The sequence below is a fragment of the Schistocerca gregaria genome, chromosome 1, assembly GCF_023897955.1.
Source record: "Schistocerca gregaria isolate iqSchGreg1 chromosome 1, iqSchGreg1.2, whole genome shotgun sequence".
In the NCBI taxonomy this organism is placed as follows: Eukaryota; Metazoa; Arthropoda; class Insecta; order Orthoptera; family Acrididae; genus Schistocerca; species Schistocerca gregaria.
Genome location: NC_064920.1, coordinates 967,172,807 through 967,184,443, shown reverse-complemented (window position 1 = coordinate 967,184,443; position 11,637 = coordinate 967,172,807). Strand labels below are relative to the sequence as shown.

General features: G+C 37.8%; 1 protein-coding gene across 2 annotated transcripts in view; it reads left to right on the top strand.

Annotated features, from left to right (window-relative positions):
* Positions 1–3,626: 3,626 nt before the first annotated feature.
* Positions 3,627–11,637, top strand: part of LOC126276465 (heterogeneous nuclear ribonucleoprotein H-like) — a 29,096-nt gene continuing 21,085 nt past the window's right edge. The window contains exons 1-2 of one of the 2 annotated variants that reach the window (XM_049977278.1): positions 3,627–3,755; positions 4,326–4,434. In XM_049977278.1, coding sequence (XP_049833235.1) covers positions 3,708–3,755; positions 4,326–4,434 — 157 coding nt within the window. In that variant the 5' untranslated portion in view covers positions 3,627–3,707. The remainder of the gene's footprint in view (positions 3,756–4,325; positions 4,435–11,637) is intronic. The other variant, XM_049977279.1, reaches the window with a different exon arrangement.

Below are 11,637 nucleotides of genomic sequence, written 5' to 3'. Positions count from 1 at the left end.
GTGTCTTGCCTTACCTTCCTAGGCCAACCCCAAGAATTATGCCAGAGCCACAAATTCATACAGTAGCTCAGTGTACTCTCCGTATGCCAAACGAATTACTTTGGTTTTGTGAATGACTGCCCTCCACTGAAATCTGGACTCTGTTAAACCTTTGGTGTTATCAACTAGACACAAATTCTTCATGTCTAGTAGTAGATTGTAATGGGTGAGGTAGTCTGCTACCATGATAGGTCTGGCAATGTCTGCAATGATATAATCCCACGTGAAGGCTTTTCATAAAAACAGGTCCAAGTACAGAGTATCATACATCGTTGTAACTGAGTTGTTTGCAATCGTCAGACAGTATAATATTATATTCGCTTCCTGTGCAACATAGTATGTAGGTAAATAGACAAATGGGATCTGTTAGCTATTTAATATTTCCTGTCATACCACCGATCACTAACAAACTTGTGAGGGGACACTGATATGCAATTGGAGGAGGCGCTTACTTCCGACCACAGCTGCCATTGTGTAAGTGCACGGAGTTCTGCATCTGTGTGCTACCCCCCCCCCCCCCCCCTCCCGAATTTCTGATGATACCAGCAGATAGCTTGTTACTCAGGCTCAGGTTTGGAAGAGGTCATCGATGATCTGCTGCACTTATGTCGGCGGTTTCGATTACGGCTTCTGTCGTTGCTTGGATTGCATTGAGATAACATTTCGCCAATCAGCTGTATCAGTAGCTCTACCTTCGTCGCCAAGGTTCCGTAATCTGCTCGCGAAACAGTTGTCGTCGCGCTAAGACACTAACACTGTGATTGTGTTAACAGGAGCCAGTCTCATTGCATCCTGGTTAATATCTGTCAACTCTGCTACAACGTCCAAGGCTGTGTCAGACAGTGACACTATGGTTGCTTTGATGGACAGTGGCAAATGACCTCTCCATATCATATGCAGCAAGTTGCCCAGAACATTTCCCGTATCTGCCTTGCTTCTTAGATGCTCCTAGTACTGTTAAGGCTTTCTGTCTCCAGTATCTTTCTGTATAAGAACCCAATGTATTCCCTCCTCCTGCGATTCTGAAACTCACTACATAAATTCTGCTTTAAGCCAGTAGCAGGAGTTAGCCACTAGTGGCGAGGTCATTATGTTTTGCATTCCGTGACATACCGGTGGTCTAATAGGCTTACTAACACCGCAAACTTGGTAATGTCTGCCGAAATTCCAGAATAGAAAAAATAACTGACCTACACCTGAACAAACCACAAAGCTGCATTATATAGCTAAAAAGATGCTAGTCTCACAACCAATCGTGTCATGGTGGGATTTGTTTGAGTCATTTTGCAAATCTCTTTCGTAAGCGCTCGTGAATCCAATGATACTATGAGAGCATATCACATAGGGGTCACTACTTTGTTGCCACAAGCTTTGTGGGCTGTTGTTCGACTATTACAACTTGTGTGTACTTAATACAATGGAACCAGACTACACAAAAACTCCCTCAGACAATTAATGTAAGCTTTATTGATCACAGCTATAGAAGATGGTGAAAAATACACAGCTTGTTTGATCGTTCTCGGCTTTCAATGCTAAACCACTTAACATGCAGGGAACAAACATCAGAATTATCTTGTAACTGTGCACAAACTCTCTACATGCCTGGAAGACACAAAATACAAGAAGTATAACCAAAAAATACCAAAATGAAAACACCTGTATAACACAGCGTCTCTGGTGTCTGCTGCAAAATGTTTGGGGGCACAGTGTTTGTAACACACACACACACACACACACACACACACACACACACACACACACACACACACACATACACGCACATGGCACATGGGATACAACTCTACATAACTGCGTGAGGTCGCCATAGTTATACCAGTTAAGTAAGGGGAAAAAACATAATAGGTACACTAAACAGGATCTGTGTATTCCCTTATAAACTTTATTTGCTGTGTTTGTATGTATATATTTTCCTAGAAAATAAATGGCTGTGTTTTGATATGTAGTTTCACTCCTCTGGCCTTTGCCACACGAAACTGATCAAGAACATGTGTCATCAAGTTTTCTTTGACCATTACATAACTGTACCATTGTTAATTTTTCAATTTCGATACGACATTCCGACTTTTTCTATCTACAGCCACATCTACATCTGCAGATGTATACTGCAAACTACTTTGAAGGGCATGGCAGAGGGTATGTCACATTGTGATAGTTATTAGGGTATTTTTCCTTTCCATTCATATATGGAGTGTGGTGAGAATTAAAGTTTAAATACCTTTGTGCACGTTGTACTTACTACAAACTTCGGTATCCCTATGGGAGTGAAATATAGAAGGCTGCATTATATTCCAAGAGTCACCATTTAAACCCAGTTCTTGAAACTTTGTAACTATTCTGTTGGATAGTTTACTTCTATATTCAAGATTCCGCCAGTTCAGTGTCTCAGCTTCTCTGTGGCACACTCCCACTGGTCAAACAATCCTGTGACCCATCGTGCTGCCCTTCTCTGTATATATTTAATGTCTTCAGGTAGATCTATTTGGTACAGCTCGCACACGTTTGAAAACTTTTCCCAGATGGGTCACACAAGTGATCTGTAAAAAATCTCCTTTGTAGATTGATGGCATTTCTCCAGTATTCTACCAACGTAATGCAGTATGCCACCTGCTTTATCCGCGACTGTCCCTATGTGATCGTTGTATTTCACGTCCTAACAAATTATTAAATCCAGATTTTTGTACAAGTCGAGTGATTTCCAATGTGACTCATTGATATCATGTTCATAGGATTTTTGGTTTTGTGAAATGCACAGTTTTACATTTCTGAACATTTAAAGCAAGTTTCCAGTCTTTTGAATCACTCTGAAATTTTATGAAGAGCTGACTGGATATTTATGCAGTTACTTTCAGACAGTGGTTCATTATAGATAACTGCATCATCTGCAAAAAGTCTGAGATTACTATTAATATTGTTGACAAGGTTATATATATATAACACGAACAGTACTGGTGTCAACGCACCTCCATGGAGCACAACCGAAATTACTTCTATATGTCGATGACTCTATGCAAGATAGCTTGCTGCATTTTCCCTCCCAAAAAAAACCTAAATCCAATACCAAATTTCGCTTTATACGCAGTATGATCGTACTTTTGATAACAAATGTAGATGTGGTGGACCTAATAGTCAAATTGTTTTTTGAAATCCAGAAATACTGCACTATCTGACTGCCGTTACGTAGAGCTTGCAGTTTGTCGTGTGAGAAAAGTGCGAGTTTCGGAATCCGTGCTAGTTGATATGGAGGTCGTTCTGTATTACGGACAGTATCTTGTAACCTCACTTTCACCGATCGGTACTGGCTTAAACGAATTGATGCGAGGTGAACATCCGTTGATGTCTCGTGTGAACCGGTGTGTACTTGTATACACCTGACGAAACCATATCATGTGCATAGTCAGTAGTTGATTAATTGATTAAAAAAAAATAAAAAAAATATTTTTAATGAAAATGAATAATTCTTGAAATTACTTTCATATTTTAATGAATTGTTTTAGAGCTTAATTTATTGGAAGGCTGCATCAAGTAATATCTTTGTGTATAAATTGGAATGTAGTATCTTTGTTTAGGTTGACGCCATTCTTGTGGAAATCTTCGATCTTCCCGGTCCTGTAGAGTCGCCATCTTAATCGAACGTAGGTATTTTACTCATGGAGGAAACTCGTAGTACTGATGGGGATATGAAATCTGAAGTAAAGGTATGGAATTATTGTAATTATTTGTGAATGATGAATGTTGGAAGAATTCGTTTATTAATTAACAAAATTGATCGAATAAGAAAAACATATCTTGTAATGCATAAGTGGTCGGGTGCGGGTGAAACAGCCATAACGGTTTTCGTATTACTATTAAGGAACCCAATATATTTTTCATAAGTAAAGTATTAAGATTTCGTGTAGCTTAAAATACCAGAATCTGAGCAGTCTGGAGTATTTCCAGCAAAGTTTCGTGAAATATCGAAATGCATGAAGCAGCAAATTGCGGCATGTTAAAGGCATTGGATCTAATGCATAATTTATTTCCCTCTTTGTTTAGATACGAAATACTTTGCCCAACTAAAGGTTTTCGAAAAGTGTTATCAGTGTTCTGCTTTCTAATGGCCAATGAGGAATTATATTGTGCATTGGTTTATGCCTTAGATATGTTCGTATTGTTTCAGATAGTTCGTGGGGATACGTTAGCGTAGGATGTGTGATTGTGTTAATTGTAGCAAGAGTATTTTAGTGTTGGATGAGTGATTTTTCTCAGTGTGCAAAATTTATTTTCAGCCGGAAAGAAAGATGTCTGGCTCTGGTGATCATGACGACGAGGCTTATGTTGTTAAACTGCGTGGCTTGCCTTGGTCGACTACGGTCGACGAAATTTTACAATTTTTCAGTGAGTATCGTGAAAGATAGTTTACCTTCCTTAAGCGTATGTTAATTTCTGAGATCAAATGGACGAGAGTGTAGGGGTTTTGTGTTTGTAGTCGTAACTTAGTTGCATGTGACGTGAATGAACATTAAATAGAATTTACGTTCTGTAGAATTAGTTTTACTTCAACTACTTTTATTGTTGAATACATCAGGCCATACATTCATTTAATGTTAGAAATGTCTTTACAAGGTTTAAATAGTCAGCAGGAAGATATTTTGTTTCACCTTGGAAAGTTGATGATGCAAACTGTTGTTGGAATTACATTAAGCTGAAAATTAAGAATTTGTTTTACAGTTTTGCTATCAGATGTGAACAGTAAATGTTGACTCATGTATTTCGCTTGGCATTTGTACAGTTGTTTAAGGGGTGTAAGTCAGTAAGTTAGGTGATTGTTTTAGAAACGTCAGTGGGGAGCTTAATGCCCTAAATTTTACTTAAGGCAGTGCTGGCATAGTGTGCTGATATTGGCAATGACCTTTGAGTGCTGGGAATTGACATCCATATTAACACAAATATTTTGTGATATATACACTTGATAAGGATAATTTACACATTTCCCTTGTTGCTGTGTTAAAATTTGCTTATTTTCCCAAAACTCAGCGGAATTTACAGTCTCGCCTCACTAACATCCTGTGCAGGTGCAGCTGTGAAAGAATTCTGAAACATTTATTAGCTTTCCTTCTGTTGCTCATTAAATTAAGGTCAGCATCTTATGGAAAAGTGCATCCTTGGTGCAAAATAAATGTGTAATGTTTTTACTTGTTCCAAAACCCATAGCATTTTTTGCTTCACTAGCTAATGACAGCCTGAAAAATTACATCTTTCATCAAAAAAGTCTGTAGTTAGTGGAATAACACGGTAGATGGAGGTTTTGCATAATAACCATGTGGCAAAATACCCTGTGTGTGTGCGCTATCATTTGCCAAGATCTCACTGTTTATGAAATGGGAGGAATGTGGATATTTCACACCTGACATATAAAGCTACAAGTAAAGCAAAAATGGATTTTTTTTTTATGTGGTGTCTTGAAAGGAGGGTATAAGATGAACATCAACAAAAGCAAAATGAGGATAATAAAATGTAGTCGAATTAAGTTGGATGATGCTGAGGGAATTAGATTAGGAAATGACACTTACAGTAAAGGAGTTTTGCTATTTAGGGAGCAAAATAACTGATGATGGTCGAAGTAGAGGGGATATAAAATGTAGACTAGCAATGGCAAGGAAATTATTTCTGAAGAAAAATTTGTCAACATAGTGTAGATTTAAGTGTCAGTAAGTCGTTTCTGAAAGTATTTGTATGGTGTGTAGCCATGTATGGAAGTGAAACGTGGATGATAAATAGTGTACAGAAGAATGCTGAAGATTGGATGGGTAGATCACAAAACTAATGAGGGGGTATTGGGGAGGAGCTTGTGGCACAACTTGACTAGAAGAAGGGATCAGTTGGTAGGACATGTTCTGAGGTATCAAGGGATCACCAATTTAGTATTGGAGGGCAGCGTGGAGGGTAAAAATCGTAGAGGGAGACTAAGAGATGAATACACTAAGCAGATTCAGAATGATGTAGGCTGCAGTAGGTACTGGGTGAAGAAGCTTGCACAGGATAGAGTAGCATGGAGAACTGCATCAAACCAGTCTCAGGACTGAACACAACAGCATAGTGTCTGTAAAATTGTTGGAGAAAGATTCTAGAGCATGTGCATCAATTGTCATTGCTAACCACCCATAAGTTGGCAAATGCTTGTCTGCCTCCCGTGAACAAATAAACGAAATCACCCACCCGGTCGTCCAAAACTTGTCCTTGGGCACCAGCCACTGTATCCTCCGCGAACCATACTTGTCATGGGTCTGCTGCCCAATACAAATATTTTGAAACTTTATTCCTGCATGAAAATGACTTTGCTATAGCTACGGAGTGGAATTTCTGTGGAATTGACATGGTATATTTTCTTGTGATGGAATTGGAGATACAGCTAAGATTGGCAGCCCACGTTAGTTTTCAGAGGCCTTCGGATAATGAAAAATTGATGCCTCGTGATTTAAAGTTCTGTGATATATTTCATGTTGCTTCTGCGTTTTACACAAAGAAATTAAACAAATTTATTTAGATCAGGAAAGAAACTTTGCCAAAGGCCGCACAGTTGCCGGGACAGGCGAGTGTCCAGTTGAAGTTGGAGTACGCAGAGCTTCCAGGACATAGTTCACATGTTATGGCTTGTGATCTTGAAGTACTAGAGTTTGCAGTTCCCAGTGATGCTGCAATATTGACAGTTAATGCATTGAAAGCAGATGAAATTCCAGTTGTTTGAACTACCACATTACAGTCTGGACAGTGGTGTGTGTGTGTGTGTGTGTGTGTGTGTGTGTGTGTGTGTGTAGTGTCATAGATAAAAAAAATTACTTGTGTAGCTTTCAGCTGTAGAAATGGAACTGGAGCTGTCCATCCAAGACTTTTTGGAATCTAGGTTAAAATGCCATTGGATTCAGAAATGGTTTGAGCTGGAACTCTAGCACCAGTCCACTGGAAGTGTAATGACCTACATAATTCATTAACAAAGAGCCTTACCTTCAGGTTTCACAAAAAAATGTGAAGATTGCACTCTGTCCATCAACCATCTAAAACAGTGTTAACGATCTATTATCCTACTACATTGCCATCTAGGAAGGCATAAAATCCCTGTAGCCATATGGAAGAGAGATTTTAATTTCCTTTATTTTAACAATACTAAGTGTAATGTCAAAGATTGGAGTACTGCTAAAGGCTGGTGCATAATGTAGTGATTTATTGAATGGTAACAACAGCAAACATTGACTTGTGCTGTTGTCTTGAACAGCCATGAGACTGATCTAGTATAGCTACTGGTAATGTAGACTTTTCGCTGTCCTGCCTTAGCAGACTTGTCGCCTGGGTACACCATCTTGGATGTTGTCTACATGTCACCTCCCTGTTATTGGCTGTTAGACTAGGTCTACCATTGGAAACTGTCCATACTTGACCTACCTCGGGAAGGTGGGGGTGATTTAGTTCTAGTTGACACACTCTTGGAAGTTAGTAGAAGGCTAGGATATCAATACTGTCATTGTGAGTGTATCCTCATAAAAATATTAGTAAATTAAGGTCTCTCCACATATTCAAGTAGTAATATCAAAGAACACACTTTCAACAAGCACAATAAGTTGTTAATTGCCCTTCCAAACTCCAGATCAGATAAGGGTTAGTGGTGCAAGTGAAACAGGCAAGTAGATGTCCCCAGGGGTGTGATCAATGTCTTGAAAACCACCTGTTCAGTGATGTTGGGTAAGTCACGGTATCACACCTTGAAGCTATTAACATGAGTGCATGATTTATGAATAATCAAAGAGGGATTTTGTGTGATTTGCTGGAGCCTTAGGTATGAGTTATGCAGAGTAGTGGTTTAGTGTAATGGTAAAGATAGGACTAACATACAAAAAGTCATGGATTCAAATCTTTTCACGTGCTTGAAAAATATTTTTGAAGCTTCGTTAAAATAACAATTTTTTGTCATTCAGTTAATTGGTTTTTGCTTTTAATTCTTTGTCAAATCATTTAAATCAGTCTATTAACTTTTATCATTTGCATTTTAATTTTTCTTCCTACCACTCTTAGCATTTGGAATCCTAGTCCATGTGATTTTGTTTTCATGTATCAGCTCCAGTTAAATTTCTGCAGTGTTATCATTTAATATTGTCATTCCTGTTGCTGGAATTTTATTTACAGTTCCTTCTCTTGTTTGTCTTCATCTGCTTTGTAGGGCTTTGCACCTCAGTTGGTAAAATGGAACCTTATATAATACCTTTGTTGTCATTGTGTGTCACTGTCAAAAAACCCTCTCAAGAAAGGTTAGGCAAACTAAAGTATACAGTCCCTTGGTGCTGCTGTAAAAAATTGAAGCTTCAAAGCCAATGCAATCAAAGTGAAATTCGGCAGTAAGCAAGGTTCCATAGTACAACCAAAGGAAAAATCCCCAAATAGTTGTTTAATTCATATGATATGAAAAATATTTTTGGCACATTTTATCTGAATGTCCATTCACCTCTGAAACTTCTTTCTTAGGAAGTTGATGTAACAAATTGAGATTTGTCAGCTAAGGTCTAGTGTCCTGTGGTGGTGTAATAAATGTAAGCTTTTAAGTCAGTACAGTCAGAAAGGTATGGCCATCTACATTTCTCATTTTCAGATCATGCCAGTATCGATAACAGGTAAGAAATTTCGAAATTCTCCATTCTTGTGATGGATTATCTATGTGTTGACATAGTTAACTTTGTGTGGAACCCCTGGTGCGTGAGTACTACTCGGAGTTGGTTGAATTTTTTGTTCATATGACTTATCACCCAGAAAATGCCTCTCTTGTAGTAATTACATGTTTCAACCATTGCACCTCTACTATTTTCCGTTTTTAACAGATCAACATTTTAAAACTTTTAAATGTAATAGGTAAATGAAAATAATTAAAATGTCATGCACAGTTTCCAAATGAAAAAAGGAAGAGAAATGAGAGCAAATAAAAACATAGTACAGAAAGTGGTGCAGCAAATAATTATAAGTTACTGTATTTACTCGAATCGAAGCCGCACGTGAAATTAGACACTAGAAATTCAAGGGGGGAGAGATGTTTTAGGCCGCACCTCAAAATCGAAACAAAGTATGTCCATTGTAATACGAGACACAATTTAGGTCGAATGAATGACGATACAGCTACAGTAGTTTGGTTAGAGTTTTAAGTTTAGCAGTTAAGGTTTACCAGGTAGCCATTGCTATGCGTCAGGCGCTCCGTTCGTATTTATAGGGGTACCCTTCCTTTTTCATGTGCTTCGTCTGGTTTGAATCGATTGCTCATTTTGCTTTGATCTGATAAGTGCTGTTTTCTTTGTTACATGTGTTTGTCACTCCAAGCTGAAAATGCCTTACTGTACTGTGTCGTGCATTGTTTGTCACATTCTGATAGCGCGTGTTTACGGCCTGTCTCCGCTCACGGCACGGCTTGCTTTTGTGTGTGCTACCGCTGCTTAAAATTTAAAAAAAGGGGGATTCATCTCATTAGTGAAACAATGGCAAGAGACTGCTATTTGTTGTTACTTACACTGCTGCTTTCTTTGATAATGATCAACAAGAACCAAGTCATAGACTGCTTATGATAGATGATATCCTGACAAGAGTTTAGCAAAAAATTTTCTCCGTTTGAAAATCTTTGCAGACGCCTCTTTAGTACATTACATTCTGCACAGAAATTAGTCATCTTAGATTTAAAAATCTAGTCAATCGTCATGCTTCATTTCTGACTGTATCACTATTACGCATAAGAATAATACGAATATGAACATGATATGTATATGCACTAATTTCGTAGTTTATTAGGCAGACAGAATTTAAATGAGATAGCAGTAAACATAAAAGAATACATTGCAAAATGTTTATCTTCGTATTCTTATGGTGAAGAGAATAATGCATGATTCACGATTCGTAAAAGTTCCTATTAGCAACATCTCTTCCCACAGTTAGGAAAAAATTCAGAATGTAAAGTAGGTCACATTGACAAACATCCATAACAGTTTTGCCAGTCGGATTTTCGTAGTACATTGAAATGCTGCAACATTCGAAGATGAAAAATACGGAATTTGTATTTACTTGGATGGATAATGTATGAAAATGCTGTGGTCGAAAATCGGGGCGGAGGGAAAAAGCTCGTCTTCTACCTTTTTTAAAAATTTATTTACTGACAGAGGTTTTGGTGCCAGTATTTATCTTTGTGCCTGCAAAGCATGTTTGTGTAGCGCTACATATATTCCATGGCAGAAGTTAGTTGTGGCGGCACCTACCAACATTTTTCAGAACTTCCGCTTACTTTGCCCTCGATTCTAAGCCACAGGTGGTTTTTTGCATTACAAAAACCGGAAAAAAGTGCAGCTTAGATTTGAGTAGGTAGTGTGGCTGTAGTTGGAGGAAACAAGATGCACCAGTGTGGGCTGCTGAACATATGCACTCCAAATAGTGTAAAACAGCCAGTTAAGCAAGCAGACGAGGAATTTGTAGGTGGGGCCCGATCCTAAGTAATGCATACCAGCAATGGATACAAGAAATTATTAATGGCAGTTCCCTGCAGCACAAATAATTTTAATTAGGATTCAAACACAACCATGCATCAAATAATTTAGTAATTTGAGTTCCTACCAGAAACCATGAAAACTTACTGCCTTTTAGCAAGTCAACCAGAAGAATTAAGAAACCAGCTACAAATATTTTTAAAAAATAATTTCAGCAATATGATGGTAGTTAAAGAAAAAATTTCTTTTCAGGAAACCATTAAAGCAACTGCAAGGATACTCGCATGACATTCAAAGCTCACCAGTACACACATTAGTCCATACCAGTTCGGAGACAGCAAATGCATCCTGGAACAGACCAAAATTTATCTGTGCCACTTAATTAGAATAGATGCACTATATAATTCATTAACAGCATAAGGCTTTAGCATTAGCTTTAAAGAAACCAGAACAACAAAAGCAAATTATAAATAGGCCAATAAAACAGCAGAAGAGGCACCTATTCAGACATGAACAATTAATCTGTGGTGCCCCCAATTGAAAATGATGGCCAATCATTTACTTCAAAAATGTGGATTAAAGGGAGGCGGTAACACCTACTAATGCACCCTGCCAAGATTCAATCAAAATAAGCTGTTTTCTGAAACACAACACTTATGCTGGCTTCATTTTGTCTCATATAGGTCATGTCAGCTTGTGGTCATGAATTTCTAGAGATAAATATACATTCAACCTCTGTATTAAAACTATGAAGAAATTAGGTATTTTCCTTTTATCTTAATTTTTTAAATGTATATTTTGTAAATAACTCTTAAAACAGTAGAGAACAAAAATGTATAATAAACCAAAAGTACTGGTGACCTGGTAGATGTTTAACATTAAAGCTCCCTCCTGGTGTTTCGAAATTTATTTGACACCTGCATGGTAATTGGCTTCCTTAAACTTAAAAAATTAAGATGAAAATATGAAATTTAAGTTAACTTTTCCACTTCAACATTTTTCTGTGAATTGGACAATCACAGGATGCTATATTCTGTCATTTTAAGAGATACTACTGATGTGATTATAAACAGATACTACTGCTGAAAGCAAGGGGAAA